The sequence below is a fragment of the Hypomesus nipponensis genome, chromosome 13 (assembly GCF_054491055.1).
Source record: "Hypomesus nipponensis isolate SF chromosome 13, ASM5449105v1, whole genome shotgun sequence".
NCBI lineage: Eukaryota > Metazoa > Chordata > Actinopteri > Osmeriformes > Osmeridae > Hypomesus > Hypomesus nipponensis.
In genome coordinates, this window is record NC_140373.1 from 10,787,007 (window position 1) to 10,809,645 (window position 22,639).

The 22,639-nt window shown below is 41.8% G+C and overlaps 2 protein-coding genes across 2 annotated transcripts; both read right to left on the reverse strand.

Annotated features, from left to right (window-relative positions):
* Positions 1 to 1,041: 1,041 nt before the first annotated feature.
* vps25 (vacuolar protein sorting 25 homolog) lies at positions 1,042 to 3,844 on the reverse strand. The gene is made up of 6 exons (XM_084671158.1): positions 3,705 to 3,844; positions 3,309 to 3,454; positions 3,036 to 3,089; positions 2,794 to 2,882; positions 1,947 to 2,022; positions 1,042 to 1,801 (listed from the first exon to the last, which is right to left on the reverse strand). Exons 1-6 carry the CDS (start codon positions 3,791 to 3,793, stop codon positions 1,689 to 1,691), a joined length of 567 nt encoding a protein of 188 aa, XP_084527284.1. The 5' UTR covers positions 3,794 to 3,844; the 3' UTR covers positions 1,042 to 1,688.
* A 502-nt stretch (positions 3,845 to 4,346) lies between these two features.
* arhgap27 (Rho GTPase activating protein 27) lies at positions 4,347 to 22,049 on the reverse strand. Its single transcript, XM_084671153.1, has 18 exons — positions 21,845 to 22,049; positions 19,977 to 20,821; positions 11,262 to 11,714; positions 10,595 to 10,831; positions 10,235 to 10,315; positions 9,867 to 9,968; positions 9,162 to 9,251; positions 8,246 to 8,313; positions 7,935 to 8,022; positions 7,469 to 7,570; positions 7,178 to 7,276; positions 6,888 to 6,996; positions 6,654 to 6,776; positions 6,373 to 6,471; positions 6,188 to 6,265; positions 5,747 to 5,878; positions 5,449 to 5,554; positions 4,347 to 5,280 (listed from the first exon to the last, which is right to left on the reverse strand). The coding sequence occupies exons 2-18, from the start codon at positions 20,808 to 20,810 to the stop codon at positions 5,103 to 5,105; spliced, it is 2,979 nt and encodes a 992-aa protein (XP_084527279.1). The 5' UTR covers positions 20,811 to 20,821; positions 21,845 to 22,049; the 3' UTR covers positions 4,347 to 5,102.
* Positions 22,050 to 22,639: the final 590 nt, after the last annotated feature.

A 22,639-nucleotide genomic window follows, 5' to 3' on the forward strand; every position in this document is an offset into this window, starting at 1 on the left:
ATCTGCTATAGTCTAAATGATGGAGTAGAAAAAAGTAACAGAACATTTCCCTTCTAAGGATTGATTGCCCATCAACTCTTAACATGGTGTTGTATAGTGTAGATAGGTAAGTACTTTGTGTTCTTTAGTAGCCATAATAATGTGCGTAACCAATTAAACAAAACTGTGGAAATAATCCATCAGGGGGGATAATGTCACAGGGACACAACACAATTTCCCAGAAAAACATTAACTGGATATTTCCCATGCTCTATCATTGTTCAGTCTGGCATAATCTGAAATGTATGAATTGGCAAAAACAAGTGAAATGCCAGTGTTTTATGAAAATTATACATTTGTGTTCATGTTTTGTAATATATTAGTCCTTATGCAATGCTATAATTGAAGAGGGCAGTGCATGCTCTAGGTACGTAGCGTTACACATTTTTGTGCAGAGGTCAAGGCAGCAAAGTGGGGACCTCTAGAGGGCACTTCTCTCCCACAAGCTGACGCAGAATGCATGTTATCTCCAAGGCCACAGTCAGCCCCACCTGTCACCAAAACACACTTACTGCCAGTTATCAGCTGGCTGCACCAGCCCTGCAAAGACGTGCCACATGTTTAGTGTGTAAACTATCAGCTCATCATACCACATGATTAGTTAGTAAACCAGCTCATTATCCAGGTTTGTGTATGAACCTTGTTCGCCCAGCTGCTTACTGTAACTAGGTCACACACCATTCTCCCAAAAGGCATGCCTGGGGATTCAAAGAAAAGAGGCACTACTAATGCTGCCACTGCATGTCCCTACTGTCTTCACCTACTGTCTTCTCATCGCCCATCATACATCAACTGACATCGTCTGAATAGAACTGACTCTGAGGCATTTACACAAGACTGCAATGTGTCCAAGTGACCACAACTACATTATGTTGATTAACAAGCATACAACTGAATACTGAATAACACAATTGTAAGTAAAATACAATTGGGAGTAAACTTTTTCCAAAAGGACTCAAACTGTATAAAGGCTTTTCAAGTACTCATAAGGAAAATACAAAATAGGTAGCAAATTTCTCTCCCTGTTTATTTTTTTTTCACTGGTAAAAAAAGGAGGTTGAATACAGAGAGACAGAATGACAGGAGTGTCACAGGTACTGTAAGAATAGGTCCACCACCATCACTATTACAGTTGAACTAAACCATGATTTATCTTTAAGAAGCATTTCAAACCCACACAGTGTCTCTAGGATGTAATTTCTGAGGTTTCTTTGGGATTTCAAGTGGTAAAGAGGAACACCCATACAGCAGAGAGGTATGCACACTACATGTTATCAGGTGGACTTGTTAATTCAGAGAAAAGAATAAAACATAGTCATATGTACAAAACAGAAAGTATATCAAGTCTAAGTTAAGGATTGAGGGAAAGGTATTTCTCAAAGAAAACCTAGAAAGAATGGATGTGAATCCCTTGAATGATGGGCATCAGATGCCTAAAGCAAACTTTTACTTATTAGGTATTAGATGGAATTGGTTCCCTTCTAATAAGAAAAGGCTCAACATTTGGGTAAGCCAAACAAGGCAACTTTCTAACCAGACAATGACTATAACCAAACACTTTGCTGGATGCTGAGGTGCCAGAGACAAACTGAAACAGCAGACTTTTACAGTTTTCCAAACTTTAGCCAACATTTCACTCCATTAGTCTCTCAGAAGAACTTGACTCCCTTCCCGTCATCTATAGTGATGATCTCTGCCTTGCCGTCTGTCTGCAGGGCTTGCAGTGACCGTAGAAGCATCCACTCTTCCAGACCATGGAACTCTGGAGGACGATATTGACATGTATTAAGAAAGAAGCATGTGCAAATGCCTTTGTCTGTTGATACTGCAAACACAAGGCAGTCGGTGCCCTATACCTTTCTGTTCGTTTACTACACACATCCACACAATGTTCGATGTTTCCATACCTTCGCTTTCCGTATCCTCGCCGTTGCACAGCTCGTACAGTGTAAACACTGAGTTGACCATTCCGCTTTTAGAGACCTGGTCAAATGGAAAGAGAGGATGAAAGGTTCTCGTTGTGTCATCAATGCTTTAACAGAGGAACCGATGCTACAGAGAAGTACACATTAATTACAAGAATTATACTTACATTACATTTAAATTTATGCATTTAGCGGACGCTTTTATCCAAAGCGACTTCCAAGAGAGAGCTTTACAAAGGAGCATAGGTCACTGATCATAACAACGAGGTAGCCCCGAACTTTGCAAGCAGCCAAAACATGAAGCATACATTGTGAAAAACCAAATAAGTGCCAAAGGGAAGAACCATAAGAGCATGCAGTTAAACAACTTACAACTACAGTACCTTAGGTTTAAGTTTTTTTTATTGTTACAGTTCATGTCGTGCTATGTTATTTTTAGAGAACTAAAAACGTGGTCGAAAGTGGGAAACATACATATCAGATTATATATGTTTTATTTCTACAGCTGAAAAGCCGAAACGGTAATGAGTTCCTGATCCTACCCGCAATGTTTGGGGCTATCTCATTGTTATGATCAGTGACCTATGCACTTTTGTAAAGCTCTCTCTAGGAAGTCGCTTTGGATAAAGGTGTCTGCTAAATGAATACATGTAAATGTAATGGACTGTATGTATACTGTACTATTTTCACAATTAGGATGAAAACATTATGTATCTTGCTAAATCAACCACATTGATAGACAAAATGACTAAACGCATGTTTACAACTAGTTGTCACTAATCGTATAAGAGACTGCAGTACAGAAAAAGTTGAAAAGAAAAACACTCACCCACTGGTATATCAGCTTGCCCCATTCCTCTGGTCGCCTCCACATGACCAGACACCGGGTCTTATTCTTGTCCAACCATTCCAGGTTGCCTGTAGATACAAGTTCAACATAATGGCAATGTTGTTGTGAAGGCAATCACAACTATATATATTTGCATTGCATGTATTACACGTATATTTATACACATACTAAAAAATGCAAGACCTGCGCCTGACAAAAACATATTTAATAAGTCGTGTTACCTTTTTTTCTCAATTCCTCAAATATAACTTGAATGGCTTCCGTTGACAGTTTTCCTTAATACCCAGTTAAGGTATAATGCTGATAGAAATATACACATACTGTTATTAATTTATTCATTTATGGTCTAAATGAACTTTAATGTATGTTAGTAACATGTCTGACAAAGAAGTACGACTGAGTTTGACTACTTGATGATAGCTTCCCTTGTACAAAGACTCTGGAAAGCTAAGAAAGTCAAAATATTGAACATTCAGGTATAGCAATAAGGATACTTTCTATTTTCTTGTTGTTGAACACAGGGCTCTCCTGGGCTTCCATGACGTCCAATGTATAGACCTTGTGATGACGGCAATAGGACAGTGCAAGGGAACACCATGCCGAAAGTTGTTTCTGTCTTGTGTCAACATTGGGCTGTAACCTATCAACACATTTTTAAGTATCTACAGCAATATGGAGCTTTGGAAATATTTAAAGTTTATTAGCAAGAGGCATAGATTAGAAGCTAGCTACTAAACATCAATTTCCCTAGCGGGACAGTTACTGTAGCTAGCTAGCAATCAAACCAACTTGTAAGTAAATTGTTATAAGCTATTTCAGCACACTGTATGAAAACGTTAAGTACTATAAGTACAGTAGCATTTGTAGTTGTGCAAAAAGCCATGACTTACGTAAAAAACGGTGGGAAATTATATTGCCAGGGCCACTCAAAACTCATTGCAAAATTGTTGACAGCTGACGGTTTCCGGAAGTACAACATCAAAATAGTTCCCCCGATCCTATGCTCTCTGAAAGTGTCCACTTTCGCCGCAAATGAAAGACGAGCTGCCCTGTAAACGTATTATTTTCCTGTAAAAAAAAACATGATTACTGTCCATTTCCGATGGTAATACATTTAGGATCTAGTTTGATGTCTTAAAGAGTGGAATGAGCAACGTGTGTGTTTGTTGGCGAAGACCGAGTCAAGAATTGTCCCTGTCAGTGTTTTTAAATAAGTCTAATTGAATTTATTGTAACAAGTTACAAGTTAAATTAATGCCTTATAATTATCTAGGTTTATGAGTCAAACACAACGTTTTTGTTAAATGTATTTTCAATAAAACGATTTTTTGTACATATTTAATAATAAAAAATGCCAGCTATGATTAAATGTTAAATGCTTGAGTGGATGTATTTTGCCTAAGTTGTCGCATTAGAAATATTGGAATTCGACAATTGAAAATCATGCTTGAAAAGCTTAAAGAATAAAAAAAAAACTGTTGACTAGTCAGTACTTGCCTACTAAAAGTACAACTTCCCAACACAGAGTGAAATTACATTTTTACAAAGTTATTTTATTTAAGGATGTGCTTTTCAGTAATATACAGCATAAATATATGCTATCTATTTCTATGTACAGGTCATAATCTCAGAACCAACTGCCGTAATTTTGGTCTTGTTGTTAGGGTCTAGACTATTAATGCTAAGAAGAAATATTACTGAGATACATTTCATTCATTATTGCCACAAAATGTGCCTCTTGGAAAAGTGCCGTCTCTGTAAACTGTACAAGGATGTCATATGTCTAACTCACAGCAGGTTGTTGGTATTATTCTCTTTTGTACAATTCTATATTACAGTAACAGGCAGTGTGGTTAATCTTAAAACGGAGTCAAACATTTGCATGAACACAGAACTTCATTGTGTCAATGTATTTAACAAAACATAAAAAAATCAAATACTTATTTTATCATTTAGAAAATATACCAGCAATGATAAATCCAGGTCTGCCTTTCTGGCGAGAGAGGTTAGGATGATATCTAACAATGGTAATGTGAATGTAATCTAATTGATAGTCAAGATCTACAAGAAGGCATTCAAACAAGTTAAATTGCAAAAAGTCACACAGCCGGTTGGTGTGACGAGTCACAAATCCAATTCAACAGCAGGATGTGACGGAAATCTGAGAGTCCCCCCTACTGTGGTTAGCTAGCTCACTCAGACTACATATCCTGTGTACTGTGCTTTCTGATCCTTGCAATACGAGCTGTGTTGTGTCATCCTGCCTCTGAGAGAAGCGCCTGATGTGTTTAGCTTGAGTGGAAGATCTGCTCGTATTTGTTCAGGATGAGCTCCACGATCTGGTTCTGGAACACCATGTGCATGGTGATGTTGGCTGACTCCATCTCAGGCCTTAGCAGTGTGGGTCCAAAGACGATGGCCACGTTCTGCACAGTCATCCTGTTCTCTTCCCCAAACTCGATCACTCTGGAAATGACAAACCGAAGTCGGACCACACATCCATTAGGCTGGATCATCCTGGTTGCACCTATCGTGTTCTCAGCTTCTATCTTTAATCTTTAAGATGAAAGAAGAGTGGTTCAACTAGTATTTACATATCATGACTATGATGTGAGAATTATGTACGGGACATACTTCCGTAAATGTCCAAACAGAATTTCCATCGTGTCATGGTTAGCCGGAGGAAGAGACTTGACGAGATCACACATGTAAGACACTTTCAAGTTATAATCAGCGGTTCCTGAAACGGAAAATAGAAGTACGCAAGGTTACACACGTTTTTGCCGTACGCTTTGCCAAATGATTTGCAAGTCACATCGGTAGTAACTGATCATTCACGACCAGAACGGCCAACAAAACTGGTCGTTGGTCATCGTTAGACGATGACCAGAATGTGTCAGTGAGAACACTGAGGTGATGACTCGCTCCTCACGGATGGCTGCGATGAAGCTGTTGAAGTGGCTGTAGGGGAACAGGGGCTCAGGAAGCTCCCGGAAGAACAACTTGAGGGCCCCTGTGATGACATGGATGTCCTCCCACTGACCGTCCTCCAGATCCAGCTCCTCTGCACACCAGAAACACATCAACAGCTGTCAAGGATTTGAGGGGGAACATTGGCACGATGAACATACTCAAACAGCTAAGTTGACATATCAGAGTATGCTCATTTTCTGATTATATTGTAGATGCACTGCATTTAAAGCACATACTGTCCGACTGTTCCTAACCACAGTAATACTGTTTGAATGATGCACTTCTAGTCTTTGATTAGTTGCTGTCCTTGCTTCATGCTTTTTTTGTATATTGCTTTGGGTAAAAGCATCTCCTACGTTAATAAATGTTTGTGTTTTGATGGCACTGGGTGTGGCATCACCGTGATCGGCTTTGAAGCGTAGTTTCTGAATGACAGCCAGGTTTCCACTGACCCTGTAGATCCCATCTATGTCCAAACCTGTCAAAACATCCACCGGCAGTGTGCTCAGATGCGTACTCCATGACTGCATGTTTTACAGCGTCAAAGGACCTTTTATTTGGATGAGTAATAAACTGTAAATGTACCTCTCCTCTCAACTGCCCTGATGCATTTCTCAACAAAGCTGGGAACAGTGTTCCGTTCCTGAGCGCAGAGTGCGGCCAGATGACATCCAAACACGTTGTCTGAGGCACGGGTGGTGGGACGGGGTGGAAACAGGTTGGGTTTTTTTTAGCATATGAGGACCAAAACAACATACATTTACAGGGTTTCATAGAACCTCTTGGAATGAATTTTGAAAAGTCATCGCAGAACCACGAAAGGCAACACGTGCCCGGGGGAACAGCAGGAAGGGCCGTCGGCACACCTCGGAAGTATCCTTTCTCCTTGACAGACTGCAGCGTGGGCCGTTTCATGAGGAACTTGATCAGCTTGGTGCGCACCTTCTTCTGGTCTGTCTCGCCGTGGGCCCTGACCTCCACGGACCTGGCTGGGGGCAGAGAGGATGGGATTCTAAGCGTTCTCCAAATGTCAGCGACACGTTGCGGTTCATTTTCCCCAGGGGGGCCGTCCGTGGGTGAGACCTCGAGGCTCTACTCACACATCCTCCTCTTGTCCAGGGCGCCCGGGGATCGGTCCCCTCTGTCCGTGCTTGACGACTTCTCGCTGACTTCCCCGTCCTCCTCCTCCGAGTGCTGCTCCCGTTGTTCCTGATGCAAAATGAGCAAACGTAAACCACCCAGCTCATCGGTACAGTGTACAGATTCCAATGACGAGACAGGATTTTTCACTGGGTGGACGCCATCTTTAACAGCATGAAAGTCTAGCGTTTTGGCTTTGGTGTCAGCATGCAGTACATTGCCATGCGCACAGGAAACTCAAGGGACTTACCAGCTGTCGGATGGTGTCGCCAAGAACTTTGTGCCAGTCACTGATGATGCTCTCTGTGTCATACTGGATCAGGAACTCAACACCGTTTCGGCTTTTCAGCTGTAGAAATCAAACATATATAATCTAATATGTATGCTTCCCACTTCAGACCACGTTTTTAGTTCTCTAAAAAATAACATAGCACTGCATGCTCTGTAACGATAAAAAAACGAAACCTAACGTACTTTAACCCATAGGAAATGCATGTGAAGTGCTTACACACTGCATGCAATAGTAACACATTCTTCACACCTCTAAAACGTTCTTTTTGCTAGATTTGTCCTTGGGGGCCCAGCCAATCACAGCCCCTCGAAGCTCCACTGTGACCTCTGGGACAATCTGATTGATTTTATTCTGTTGAGAAAAGCATGGCTTTTATATAATATAAAACTGACAGCAATGCGTTCCAAAGAAAACATTTAAATAAAGCACTGGCTGTTTTGTTAGACTCTGAAGGTTTGTCAATGGTACATTGCATTGTACAAACATACACCACAGGCACATAATTCTACAAGTCAAGTATGACAATATGAATGATTACACATAGGCTTTTAGTCGATCCACTTTGAAGCTAGGGTGCAAGTACATGATGCAATCCTCCTTCCTCCCCTCAGAAATGTTCACGATGCACCCTTCACATGAGGCGGAATGTACAGTACAAAAATGCAGAGTCAGGTGAGTGAGTTGCCTTGGCGATCAGTGCAGGTGGAGTTCCTACCAGAGCTACCGGAGCTGCAGACTTTGGGTCTTTGTGGAATGTTAGAACTCCTCCGTGCAGAACAGTCCAACACTGGGCCCAGTTCTTCCTGAATCAGAATCGGAATCAGAAAGGGTTTGAATCGCCATGAAAGTTTGCACAGACAAGGAATTGACTTTGGCAGGAAGGTCCTAGAGGCCACACGAGTATGGAAAACATGATGATTTAGAGAGCCACAGGGACATGGAGGACACACTGGGCCTTGTATTTGAATAAGTAGGAAGAATTCCATGGCTGTCATGTGCCAAGTGAAGGGGTGAGGTCCAAATTACCTTACTCTTTTGCCGTTCTCGGACACTTTTGTTTTGTTGAGGATGCCAGCTTTTTCTAAGTTCTGCACCTTTAAGAAAAGGGTTCAAATACAAACTTGTTTTCAGCACGTTTTCTTTAGAATACCCTGACTTGAGGTAAAGCATGCTCCTCTTGGCGTAACAGTTAAGCAAAGCTAAGCAAGTTTCCCGTAAACGCGCCAAGATATTTTACAATACAATACACCCAATGAACCACACGAGGACAGTGTTTGACAAATCACGACATGGAAGGATTTTGTGTGGTCCCATCTATTAACATATGATTATGGACGTGTACAGTTTTGTGCAGCCATGTACTGCCGCACACCATAAAAGGTATGGGCATACAACATTGTGGTTTTTTTTCTAAATTCAATTGATACTTAGCAACGCTGTGAAGGTTCCGTTGTGCACGGAATGGGATGTCCTTTTTGTGACAAAAGGCTCAACAGGGAAAATCCCACCACACCAGGAAATATACAGTTGGCCAGGGGATATTTGATTTGCACTGACTCAGCCCCAAAGCAAACATACCAGAAGTGCACACACTTCATAGACGAATACAATATCAGCCAGTTCACATGAGCAGCTTTGTCTCACTATATATTGCACTTATCAACCCCCATAGATAACATGAACCATGTATCTATCAGGTTGGTGTTCTAAACATTAAAAACTAACAGTGTTCTGCAAGAACGTTGGGGTCAAACAGTAAGGGTTTCTCCAGACCTTCAGAGAGAGAGACACACACAGAGACACAGAGCACCATTGAAAGAGGCACAGGACAGTTCACACACAGTATTCTGGGCCTCCATCACAGACAGTGCTGGAACAGAGCTGTCATTTTCAGCTCTGAGGCTGATGCAGTGTAATCAGTATCAGCAGACCGGCCACTCACGTGATGCTGAGTCTCTGGGGAGTTGGCGGCGCTGGAGCCCTCACTGTCGAGGTCCGAGGCGTTCCGCCTGTGTGTTGGGAAGAAGAACTTCTGCTCGAAAAAACGGGAGACATAGTTGAGTACGGTCATTATTTGTTTTCGTTCCCAGTCAAATCAAAAAAGTTTACCCACGCCTCTTCAAATGATGTACACGATAGTTCTCTTGGCCACAAATACGACATGTGATACAATCATGAATGCAAAACCAACAAGGCTTTGCATGCAGGCTAGGATGTCTTTTTTCCACAACAACAAAGGGTTAATAGAGAACCATAACTGAAAATGCCTGCGTTGTTTCTATTTCCTGTTTTTGGAACCAGGAGCCTCAGTTAGGGGCCTCGGTATGAGAGCTGTCAGGCATTTCCAGACTGCTTCCCAGGCTTTCCTTTCTGCCTGACGAACCCCTCTGATACAGGCAGATGCCGCAGACCCTTCACTCATTATACCCCCCCCCCCACCCTACCACATCAGGTTCAAGTTCAGGTGACTTTATTTGTTACCGTAGGTAGATTTGGTCTCCGGTGGACCAGTTCACACATAACACAAACTGTGAACATTCAATGATGATAAAAGATTGACCACATCATATTGACACGGATCAGATGAGGTTTGTGTGTGTGTGTGTGTGTGTGTATATGCACATGGAAACTGGGATGCAGCACTCACCCCACCCTCCTGGGCTCTGCTGAGCTGAGCAGGGCACATGGTGTGTCTCCAGTTCACCTCCACGCCGTTCCCCCCATTGGAATGGCCTGAGGCTACAGGGGCCTAAGAGGGTCAAACCATGAGGGGTGACTGAAACTGGATTAACAAAGAGCTTTGATCTAAAAGTCTAACAATAGCGTCAGTGTCTTACATACAGGAAATGCTACCTTAACAGCTTGATACTAGTAATAGAAGTGCAAGTAATCTGGCTGTCTATAGAATGTGGAGGAGGAAGTCAGCTAAACAGTGGGGGTCATGCTTGTGTAGCAGTAGATAGAGCTGCACATGCAGTCTCTCGCACATTCAGCAGTAGCAGAGGTTGTCCGTACCTCAGGCAGGTTCCACTGGGATATGGAACCATCTTTAAGGTAGTAGTAGGTCTTCCCTCGGTCATCCAATGACTTGATCCACTGTCGCAAACCACACAATACAAAACATGTCTTACTCAGCCTCAATGCCTTTTTGCCTACGTGGACCAGGAAACCTCTTTAAAATGTAGTTACCTCGAAACATTAAGTATTGTCTGTTCATGTTTATAACCAACCTCATAACGTACAGCTTTATTGTCAACAGCAAAGGGTGTCTTCCAGCTAGCTTCCCACACAGACAAGCCGAGAACGCCACTTCCCAAACCACTACACGCTAAAAACCATGTACCCAGACTGGCCTATCTGACCAGCTCCAAGTACCTGCTCTTGGGAGTGTTCACAAGTAAACACCCACGTTCCATCAGGGTCCACCAGGAGCTTCCAGCCCGGTGGGGCACTCCGGTCCAGATTGGCCCTGGGGAGGAGCGCCCGGGCCACAGGGTTGAGGGCGTAGTCCGGGGAGAAGTTGACTGGAGACGGGGGCTCATGCTGGACGTCGGCACAGTCTGCCGATGAGGAGTACTCCTCTGCTGGGTAATCTTCTACTGGTAAGGGAGGCTGGAGGAGAGAGGGGGTGCAGGCACACACACGTACATACACACACACACACGTGTGTGAACACAAAGTCACATCGATATAAATACACACACACAGACAACATGGCGGAAGTGGTGGATACCGCGTAGCATAGGCATCAGACTGCGTGTCGGAGCTACTCATATTTGCAGAAAAACTTTGCAGGGTCGGACACATGCGAGTATTGATTGGACGTCAACATGGTGTCATTTAAATCACAATCAGGGGCATTGTGAAACCACAAAGAATGAGGCAAGTGCATTGTTAATAATGGGGCTCAGACAGCTATGTAGGTGCAGGGGCTTTCAATCCATTAAGAGCACACCATAAGAGTGTCGTATTTACAGACCTCCCCTGGGTGGAAACTAAATTAGGAGCCAAAGCGGCAGTAAGTGGAGCATCCAGCCCTTACCGGCCTGTCCTCCTGTGGCGTGTGCCCACCCAGAGGCTCCATCGGAGGGGGAGACGGGCTCAGCTGCTCCGGGGGCTCCCAAGATGTCGCCCCCGACGCTGGGTTGTAGAAGTACAGACGGCCGCTTGTCTCATCCACCAACTGCTCCCAGTCTGACGCCCAGGCAACAGGGGGGGAGGCAGCGATGGAAGACAGGCCGGGGGACTGGGAGAGCGAGAGAGAAACAAGGTCCTCCATGGGTGCTTCAGGGTCCATGGGGGGCTCTAAGGGGTTGTCCCAGGTGGTGCGCCCCGTGGCGGGGTGGAAGTAGTACTCCTGCCCGCTCTCTTGGTCAGTATGGACCTCCCATCCCTCGGGATCCAGATACGGAGAGCAAGGAGGGGACTCGGAGATGCTCTGGCAGAGGGCTGCTACATTGGCGTACACGGCGTCGTTGGTACTGTCATCGTCCGCCTTTGGAGCAACCAGAGACATTGGGTTTCAGATGTGAGTCAGCAAGTACTGCCGATAGTGTGACCACTGCTTCCAAGACCAATGCAGATTAAAAGAATGCTGTTATGCAACAAAACGAGTCAGGCCTCAAAGCAGAAAACACTTTTTTGTGTCACCACTCAGTTCAAGGGTAGGTACAGTAGAAGTAGATAATTCCTGTATTATATAATACATATATATAATATATATATATATATATATATATATTATATATATATATATATATTATATATATATATTACACATCTATATACATATCAGAAAGAGAAATAGAGTCTTTCTTTCGGAGCACTGTTAGCACAGGAAGTTACCAAAACTTTTTTTTTGTTCATGCTTGCACTCCAGACCACAGACAGGTTCCTCCTCCTTTTACAAACATCGCCCACACTCTTATTGATCATTGGTCGTTGACACTTGTGTTACTAACTGTGTTACTGATGATACACTATCGAGACGAGTAGAGTCAAAAGGGCAAGGATTCAAACCAGGCCAAATATCTGTGTTCATTCTTACTCAAATTGCACGAAGGGACTTTTAAACACTGTTCAAATCTCTTCTAATGTCTTCAAATACACAGATCCTTAGAGCAACACTAGCTTTCTTCAGCTGCAATATGATCTCATTACAACAATCCTTTCTTGATTCCTTGTTACTTTCAGCGCATAAAACACGCTCCGAGCACTCTAGAAAGTGTGGTACAACTGTGATACAGTTGGTCATCGCATTTTGAAAAAGAGATGGATTCCTAATGTTCCAGAGGTAAAACATTGAATCCTACCTGCATCCCAAAACAGCTTTTCCCTCTGAATTGAAGACTCCTCGGAGATATAACCGACAGCCCTGCATATCCAGCCATCTTGTGCACTGGGGGACAGACGCTACTGACTCTCTCTCACTCTGAAGAACACTACCTTCATGTAGGTCTTCTCACCACTCCACAGCAGCCAAGTTATATTTAACAATGCGCTGTGGGTGGGGTGGTTGAGAGCAGGAACTACTCTGAGAGAGACTGATGTCCTTTATGGTTATCCGTGATTATGATCGTTGTAGCTAATGCCTGATCATTGCCCCATGGTAATCAATGCACACGACCAGACAGCTGACCCCGACAATGGCTTGATTGTAAAGACAAAAGAGACGAGAGCATGATGGAGATCAATGAACCCAACTCGCATTTCGTTCGAGTAGATGTGGGTTGAATGCCCCTGGCCTCTGGAGAGACTCACCAAAGGGACCACACACAAACCATCGGGGAGAACTTGAAAAGGAACAGATTTCACGTGGAGGAATACCAACGTCAATGAGCGACATGGAGTCATTTTACGGTTTAAGCTCCCCACTGAGGTGTGTACAGCTTGTAATGATCACGCTTCAGTTAATGCAGCCAAACACTCTAGAGCTGACTTAATATCCGTGTCTGGCCAAGCAGGAAGCTACAAGTGTGAACAAAACAAGGCACAAAAAAGACCACAGTTGTCCACAGCTGTCGATATATAACCTGCATTCTCTCGTGATAGGACAGGGATAGGTCATGCACACTGTCCTATTTACAGCTAAGCACAGGAATAGTTGTGGGTCTACCTGAGTTACCACTGGCAGAGTCAAGTCCCTCCTGGAGCCAAAACCGGGCTGGATTTTGGAGTAAAGATCCGCCATGTTGATGTCATTCCAATTATAGCCATAAAGCTAAATCGAAAACAGCTGCACGGCCCAACATACTAAGCTGGTTTACTGTCTAAAGATAAGGCAAGCTGACACATCCTGGCACAGACAACACCCTTTCAGCAACACATCCTCTCAAACAGCAGCTGCGGCTGCTGGCAGCTAAGGACAGTTGCAGAAACTCTGAAAGGAGAACTGCCTACTTGGTTACATTGACAAGGGTTGTGTGTGTGTGTGTGTGTGTGTGTGTGTGTGTGTGTGTGTGTGTGTCTGCGTGCATGCGCGTGTGTGTGTATGTGTAAGAAAGAGAGTGAGAAAGCATGAGACAGGGTGAGGGGGAGGAGAAAACAATTTCGAGTTCAGGTCATTTCCTCTTACTTCCTGTCTGCCTTGACAACAATGAAAAGGTAAAAGTCGACATGGATGTTTCAAAGAACCTTTAGTTGAGTGATAAATGAACTAGCAAGGAAGCTGTGGCAGAGCAAGATGTGAACCTGCATATACTGACCATAGAGAGTATTTTCAGTTTCCATAATTGATTGTATAAAAGTCATAGACAAATATGAAGTTTGTATTTGGGTGTGTGTCAGTAAAATGACAACTTTGTCAAATTACCGGTATGTTTGTTAAATCTGTTATCAAAAATGAACTGCTAATGCATATTGCTACCGCACTGTTTTGCTCATTTTGCATAAGGAAGGATGATGATGTAAAACGATTGCAAATGCCCAAAAGAATCTAGAAAATCATATAAATAAAATGTTGATGCAATCCATTTACCTGTTAATCCTCACTGCTCAAATTGACAAAGACACCAAAAAAGGTACACAACGTGGAAGTACATTTTACAGTACAAGACTATTAGGAGCCAAGGTTAGCTGGGCTTCAAACAGCAGAGTTGATAAATTCCTCAGACAGGAAGCTTTGAAAGTGGATCATTGCTCAACCACCTCTTCCTTCCAGATGCTGTACCCTTCTGGCTTTGAAAACTTAACTAACCCTTGAACAGTCTGACCTTTCATAGAGCCTCATGGCAATGGCACTTTGGTAGGCGTTAACTAAAGGGTGTGGGAAAACACAATTTCCCTGTTGACTAGATTGCAAAATAGTCAGTTTTTCTCATTTTCTGTGACAGTGTTCTAATGCATCTGATATGAACTGTGGTGTCACACACGGTGAATGATTACACTTTTTGTTTGATTACACTTTTTGTTTGATTACACTTTTTGTTTGGTACATGTTTTTTCACTGAATGTTATTTCTTATACTGATTTCCAAGTGGAAACTAATTTGTTGTCCAAGTTTACAACAATAACTAAGGTTGGGTCTGTCAGAATGAAAATAAATTCAACCTGCCCGCATGTGAACTAATGGGTGACATTGTTATCACCAGAAACTGGGTTTTGACATTTTGCATATTGTTTATTTGGATACATGCTGCTGTGGCTGGAGTGTTTTTGCCTAAAGGTGAACATGCTGTCTATCCTCTTTACATGGTCAAGTTATTCAGTTCCTGGAACAGCCTAGAAATCTCCCTTTCAAAAAGTATTTTGTTATTCAATGAGTCTGGGAATACTACGGGCTGTATGTTACTACGACATACGTGGTGTATTCTGGTACAGAAGGCCATGGAGATTTGACCCTTTGCTCAAGCCTTTTCTAACAGGTCATGAATGTCCTCAGTTAATACATTGCTAATCACGCCAGAAGCACTGACAATATATGTTACTACAGGGTACTGGATTCATCTCAAGAGACGGAACTGAACTGAAGTGGAGATTTCTCAACACACAGGTGAAACAATAGACCAAAAACTAAAATGCTTACATCTGGTAACATCTGTGGGTACTTTTTTATTGAGTATTGGATCTGAAATTACAAGGGGTGGAGGTACAGACTTTCATGAATAGCCCTCTCTTGAGGTACTGTTCACCCTGACTCATTAGCTGGAGGCTGGGGCCCCAAGACTAGCTCAGACACCCAATACAAAACTAACCCAGTTAGTTTCTAACACTAGCTGTGTACATGTCAGTGCACCAGTCATATTATCCATCAAGGACTTACTTCCACAATTACTTAGTTTGCAAATATGTACAGTTTCCTGACAATTTCTTGATTTAAATCACTTGTGACATAATTAACAGAATTGAATTAAAACAATACAGATATATCTTAATCTATAGTTTTCTTATATTTTGAAGCCTATCACTCAAAATGGAATAGACATCCCCCACTGCGTAGACCAAAACTCTAGTTGATTACTTAACCACATTAGCAACCATTCAATCAAACAATGGGGGAGCCAATTGGGGCCCAAATCACGCCACAAAACACACAGTCGGGCTATTGAATGAGTCAGGCTCCACCCCCTATTACATAACTCCTCATGGCCCAGAATCGAGTAATACCCCAGAGAATGCATCCAGAGGAATTCTAATTATTCCATACTTACCTAGGGCTTCTGTTTTCACACTTTTCTGCATCCCAAATTGCTAATCTAATATCAACAGACCGTAAGAGCTCTCAGTCTTTAAGGACATAAACCACATCCATAGTCCAATCCTTCAAAAAAAGATCAGTGTCAAACTATTTGGCTCTAAATGTGAAGTGTTTTATGAAAATAGAAAGGAAAACCAATCTTGGACACTCAAAGCAAAATTATAATAATCTTATAATGTATAAGTGTATAATAATACACTTGAGACAGTTTATCAGAAGTTTATCAGAAGTACAGGGAGACATGCGGGACCCCTAGAGAAGATAACTAACAAACCTGTCGATCACCTTGGAAAAATGTAGGCTTTCCGCCTCCTACTGTCAATGGTATGTAAAATACTTAATATGTATGCAATAGCGCAGTCAGTGTGGATGTGTCTCACCAGGGGATGAGCAGAAGACATCAGAGAACTTCCACCAACACACACTTGGTGTCAGATCAATATGTTCAGAGCCTTGCTGAATGACGCGTTTTCCAATTTCAAGAGTTCAAGTTCAAGTCTTTTATTGTCAGACCGCACAGACCAGCACAGGGTCAGACTGGGCACTGACATTCTTAGGACAACACACCGCAAATCAACCTGGCATAACATGACATATAAGTACTCAGAACAATTTTACATCTATGACAAGTTAACATATAATATAATAGACCTTCAAGCAGTAGCATGATTATTCCACTTCTAATGTATTACTGCAACTAGCTTAATGAAGCTACACCACATCCCATGTCCGCACAGATTCCACAGCAGCCAAAAGCTTTGAATATGCGAAGCGCTGAGGGGGAACCAAGTAGATAACATGCCACGCAACTCACCTGTCAATCGATGAAACTGTCGTGTTCCAACAGAGCGCAAACAGAGAGCGTCAGTGTTGCAACTGCCACAACCTCTCAAACGACCTGTTTGAGCAGTTTCCCAGCACCTGATTTGGTTATGAACTCCATAGAGCTGCTTGCTCCTCTGATGTCACCAGGGACCGTGTCTCTCTAGAGCCTCGTCTGATTACAGCATGGCAGAACAGAACAGATACTGTTAGCTGAATTGTAAAACATGGGAAAATATGGCAAGGGGTAGAACCACAAAACGAAGATCTGCCCCTTTCTCTTCTCTTTGTTAGTTATTGGGGCCATGGGACTGACTGAAGCATTTGGACCAAATATTTTGGGATTACCCAAACAGTTGTAAATACTGTGATAATGCAGACAATTTGTGAATGCACATACAACAGATGCATGTCGCTCCTATCAAATTGTTGCAATCCAATCAAAAAGCATATAAGTTGAGTAGAGGTAAAAATAATGTTTATAGAAAAACGATTTATCAGTTCAAAGTCAAATACAACGACTAAAATCTGTTGTCAGCACTCACGTTTCCAGGGCTCAAAAATGTTTGCCTTTCTCAGGAATTTGTAGCACATGGCAGATCATTAAGGATCCAGAAAACATGGATGTCTTGTGTCACTCAGTATAACACTGTACAACCTCTGTTTTAAATTGGTAGTCTTACACAATTAGTCTCAGGAATTCGTCAATTTACAGATTTGTCAAGAATTAAGGAACACTATTAGTTGCCGTACATTCATTTCATAATACACAGTGGTGTTCAATGCCAGGAAGACCAGAACAGCCAAAATCTGAGGATGCCATATCTAGGGGCTGTTCAATCACCAGTGACTATAACTCCAATGCTAGACGTTAGTCGAGTCAAACACACCTAGGGGGCTTCACAGAACAACTGTGCCATGTACATGCACACTCGATAGAGTGACGTATATATGGACTAACTACTAGTAAAGACATTGTAGGACCCACACTGTGCCTCTCAGTTAAACCCCCACACATCACCATGGAGACCTCCCCTCCATTGTAGGGAAGCAGGGCTCCACTTGAGGGGTCCTGGCACGTCCAAATAAGGCTCAGCTCTATCCTGACAGTTAAACGAAATAAAGGACCGCAAATTCCCAAGAGAACAGGAAGTAACAAGTCCTGATTTAAGTAAGTTAAAATACAGTTATAAGATTAATAATACGCTTATTATTATTATTATTATTATTAATAATAATAATAATAATAATACACATTTGAGGATTTAACGTGCTCTTCTTACGTAATTTTCAATGCCCTACAGCTGAGTCAAACTCAGACTGAATTGAAATGAGCAACTAATATCGCTAAAATATCAATAAGGCCCTAGCCGAAAAAGTTAGTAAATGTTCGGCCTGACGTCACTCACTTTACCTTGTAACAGTTGAAAAGCAGCTGTAGATGTCTCAGGTTTCTCCCTCTTAATTTTTTTGCTATGGTGAAAAAACAACGCTTTCGTTAGCAAAACTTCATAAGGCATTTGCCATGGTTTTGTTTCTCTGCGCAGACATAACATGCTCGACGTCATTGGTGCTCTGGCAACCAGGTAGCAGCTGGAGTCAGTCGTTTGGGAGTGGTCGAAGATTCAGATTAACTCTTTCATTTCTGTGTCGACTCGCATCAGCGGGTGAAACCTGTTTAAAACCTGTTTTGTTGGGCTCATCAAGGTTCCACCGGCCTGAAAGTTTTCCAAAATGTTACATTACGGTAAATAGTTTGGGATTTTTCAGAAAACTTTGTAATGTGCTCGCATGTGCAAAGTAGACCACAATAAAATCCATACACACCAACAAACGAGTCCCTCTGAGCCTTGTTTTAGTTTCTGTAAGTTCCACCGCCTTGTTTCTGTAAGTTCCACCGGTCTGAGAGAACACCAGCTGCACTCTGTGCAGTATTCAAGGGGCACTCTTGCCTGGCAAGCACAAAAGGACGACTGGGCATTCATACGTAGATGAGCTGGAACCGCTCCACCATGGTGTCCGGACATCTCAAATGGCAATTTTGGGAATTTGTCTATTACATAAACAAGAACTTCTCTGTATTCATGTCTAAAAAGTGATGTTGCGGATACTGTAACAACAGTGTGGCTTTCAGTGACTGTCATACACATACCTTTCAATTCACAACATACAGGCTAAATCACACAAGTGACATACATCTTTAATCCAGATCACAAGCCCCACTCAAAGCATCTTTTGCCTCATATATTTACAATTCCGCCAACAGTTTCCCCAATGTGATATGGTTGGTTGGGGCTTCTTTTTTCCAGAGCCATACTGAACACATAACCTGACAGAAGTACAGCTCATACTTTTCCTCCTTAACTATTTGGGTTGTTCTGTGAATCAGGGAAAATATCAGACCTCTCCTATCTGTAAATAAACACCGGTGAGTCTAGCGTAATGGAGGCTATGATGGTAGTTCCCCTCTCGTTCTATGTATGTTTTTCATCTTGTATGCCTACGTTTTTACACACATTGTTGTTGTTGTTGGCCCAGAGCCTCTAAAAACTTCACAAAAGGGGACAATTCATATTTAGGGGTTTTCATATTTATCTAGCACAACCAATAACTCAGCTATGCAAGTATTCCCTTAAAGCTAATATGTGGCTTATATGTTTCTGTCGCTTAAAAGGGGTGATAATAAGGATGCAAATACCTTCTCCCCAATCCATCAAGGAGTGTCTGATACTGGAGGTCTCTCTTTTGCAAAATGATTGATACAAAGAAATCACACAAGTGCCATAGTTTGGAGCGACTCATTCCACTTGATTGGTTAAAACGATTTGTATGTTTCCACCATCTTTATTGTACTGTACTAATGTATGTATGTATGTATGTATGTATGTATGTATGTATGTATGTATGTATGTATGTATGTATGTATGTATGTATGTATGTATGTATGTAAATATATATATATATATATATATATATATATATATATATATATATATATATATATATATATATATATATATATATATATATATATATATATATATATATATATACACACGTGGTGTACTACACATATACAGTGTGTATACATATTTTTCAAAGGGTTGCAAAAATAACAGGGGAGTCCAAATGACTAAATAGCACCCTCTGGTGCCCTATTATAATAATATCAACAGGGACAATGATCATTATTCAAAAACAGACCCTAAGATCAATAAAATGTGAAAGTGATAATCTTACCTGTGTTTTTAGAAGAGGTACTGTGGCAGGATTAATGCTTTGAAACTCGCTCAGTTGCTGGAACACTTGAGTTCCAGTTGAAGCCAGAGATGTAGGAAACACTGGAGGTGGAAGATCCATCATGTTTGGGGACTTTCTATCTGATATGATCTCATAGATGTCTGAATCTTGGTATTCGGAAGGCTGCCCACTAGGATCTCCTTGCGTCATATGCCCTTCAGAACTTCCCAGTTCCACGAACAAAAGGGTTTTGCTAACTGACATCATCTGGGGAACTTCACTTGGGTCTTTGGATACCATATGAGGTGACTGGTAGGGCTGCTGTGAGTCACTGACTCCAGAAGGTTCTGAAGTGAAGGAGAAACCTGCAGCCACACTGCATCTCTTCGGATGATGTTGGACATCCCCGGATTTTGCTGACGCCAGTTGTCCAAGCACAGGCTGTGTGTGATCCAATGTCTTAATGCCATTGCATTCTCCAGGGCAACCAAACGTGGACATTGTGAGAGAATCATCCGTAAATGCCTGAACCCTTGTACTAGCTGACCTTGCGCATGGTTTATTTTCTGGTTCTCTGCCACACAATGGGTCAGAGGATGTCTGGCTTTTAGAGGTAGAGTCTATGAGTGACTGTGCAGCTGAAGGGAGCTCTCTCACATACTTGGCAGGAATGTAAAAGGGCTTTGTCTGGAGGTCCTTGCGAACATGCCACCAGATTTCGTTGGTTTTGGTAACCAGGATGTACGTCTCATTGGGTTTGATGGACACCTGCCTCCCATTTCGTGCAATGTACTCAAATTCATAATCCACCAATACAAGGTTCATCTTTTCCATGCAGCCACTGTCTGTGTGGGAAACAGTTAGCACAAAAGACTGGTGATTGGAGTGCTGGAAATAGAGGAAACACTTAGTGAACTACATGGAATATGTGTATGTATTTGATTTCATATCAAAACACTTTTCTGAGCCAGAGTCACAGGATTTGGTTGTATTAAATTCAATCAGAATATGTTTGGTTTGCGACCTGTTACTCATGACAGTAATAATTTCTGACCCCAGTTATTTGGGGTATGTTATTTGAAGGAAGAACTAATGAAGAGGTTGAAGAGGTAAACTTTGTGACATTCAATGCGCATATGTTTGTTATCACCAACTTCCACTTTTTATTTTTCTAGCAGCATTGGTAACTTCTGCCTGACATTATCTACAAAAGGAAGGCAGGCTAGCCAGAATATAATATAGACTTCAGTTCATGCAACATGCAACAATGCAAAGGCACCTGCAAATGTTCTGCCATACACTCAAACAAGACTGTGCCCACAGAACAGGAAACCTGCACAATCCTGAGGTAAACATCACCCTGGCTTTGTGCTGCACTCTCAGTTTCCCATGAGAGGACTTGTAAGACCCCTGCTTCGCAGAATCACTTCCCCATTCCAACTTCAAGTATGACAAATTTAACACGAAAAGCAATACTTAAAGCTTGTCACTCTATTATGGAGAATATGTTTATGTAAAGCTTGAAAAACATGTTTTCATGCAATTGAAAATGGCAATTACTGTCCATCTCAATGCTGCAAACCAAGTAAATTGAACTTTCGTGCTTACAGTACTCATAACAGTCATTAGATTCAACAACTGATGGTACATGATGTTTTGTTAAGGATTTGAGTAACTTGACATAGACAATAATAAAAAAACCTAGATCCAAAGATTGAGACTAGATAGACAATGACACATGATGTGTAAGCCTGTAATATGACTTTACTGGAGAGGAAGTCTATTGTCAGATACAACTCACACACTGACATTTAAATCATTAGACACTCAATATTTACATTCAAGATGTTAATAATCACGGATTGTACCTTCGGTTCGGAATTTAGAGGAACCAACTGTTTTCAGTGTAGGTCAGGGCATCAGTGAGAGGCTGGAATCTTCCATTTACTTCAGCTTCAAATAAAAATTCAGACTATCCTTCATTGTCTCCCGTATAATACAATTCCCTTCTTCTAAATAACACCAGTACCTGAGGTCCAGTTAGACTCCACTATCATCCACTACATGGGTCTTCTCATGTGCCTCTCTCATTTCCTGTTTTACTCTGTCGTGCAGCTATTTGCAAAGTAGGGTTGACATGGAGACAGGAAGATGAGTAGTGCTGAGCTATGAGACATGGGAGCCTTGACTTGCACAGCACACACATCAACAACTTCCTTAATACTGAAATACTGACTTGATGCATGTATATTGAGACTGATAGCAGTGAGTTTCAAAACTGTGAGTTTATGTGATTTTCAAGGATTGTTTCAGCCATAATAATTATAGAAAAAAATACAAGTGTACAGGGAAGGGTGAATATAGTTTTTGGATGAAGATTTGGGACCGACTAGGATTAAGGTATGGTTAGCTTCAGTGTTGAAATAAATTCACTGGTAGTTGTACTGTCCATTTAAAATGAAGTGTGATTACTGTTTGTTTTTTTATGTGCTTTTAGTCCAAGGTTATTTGTGATTTGATCATTGATAATTTTTAACATGGCATTGTCCAAGGTCTGCATTGATTAAAGACTGAAAACCATTTAGTACTATGGTTTTCATAACTTTTGAAATTGACTGTCAAACTAAAAACAATTATACTAATTTGTACCCCATCCTCATATG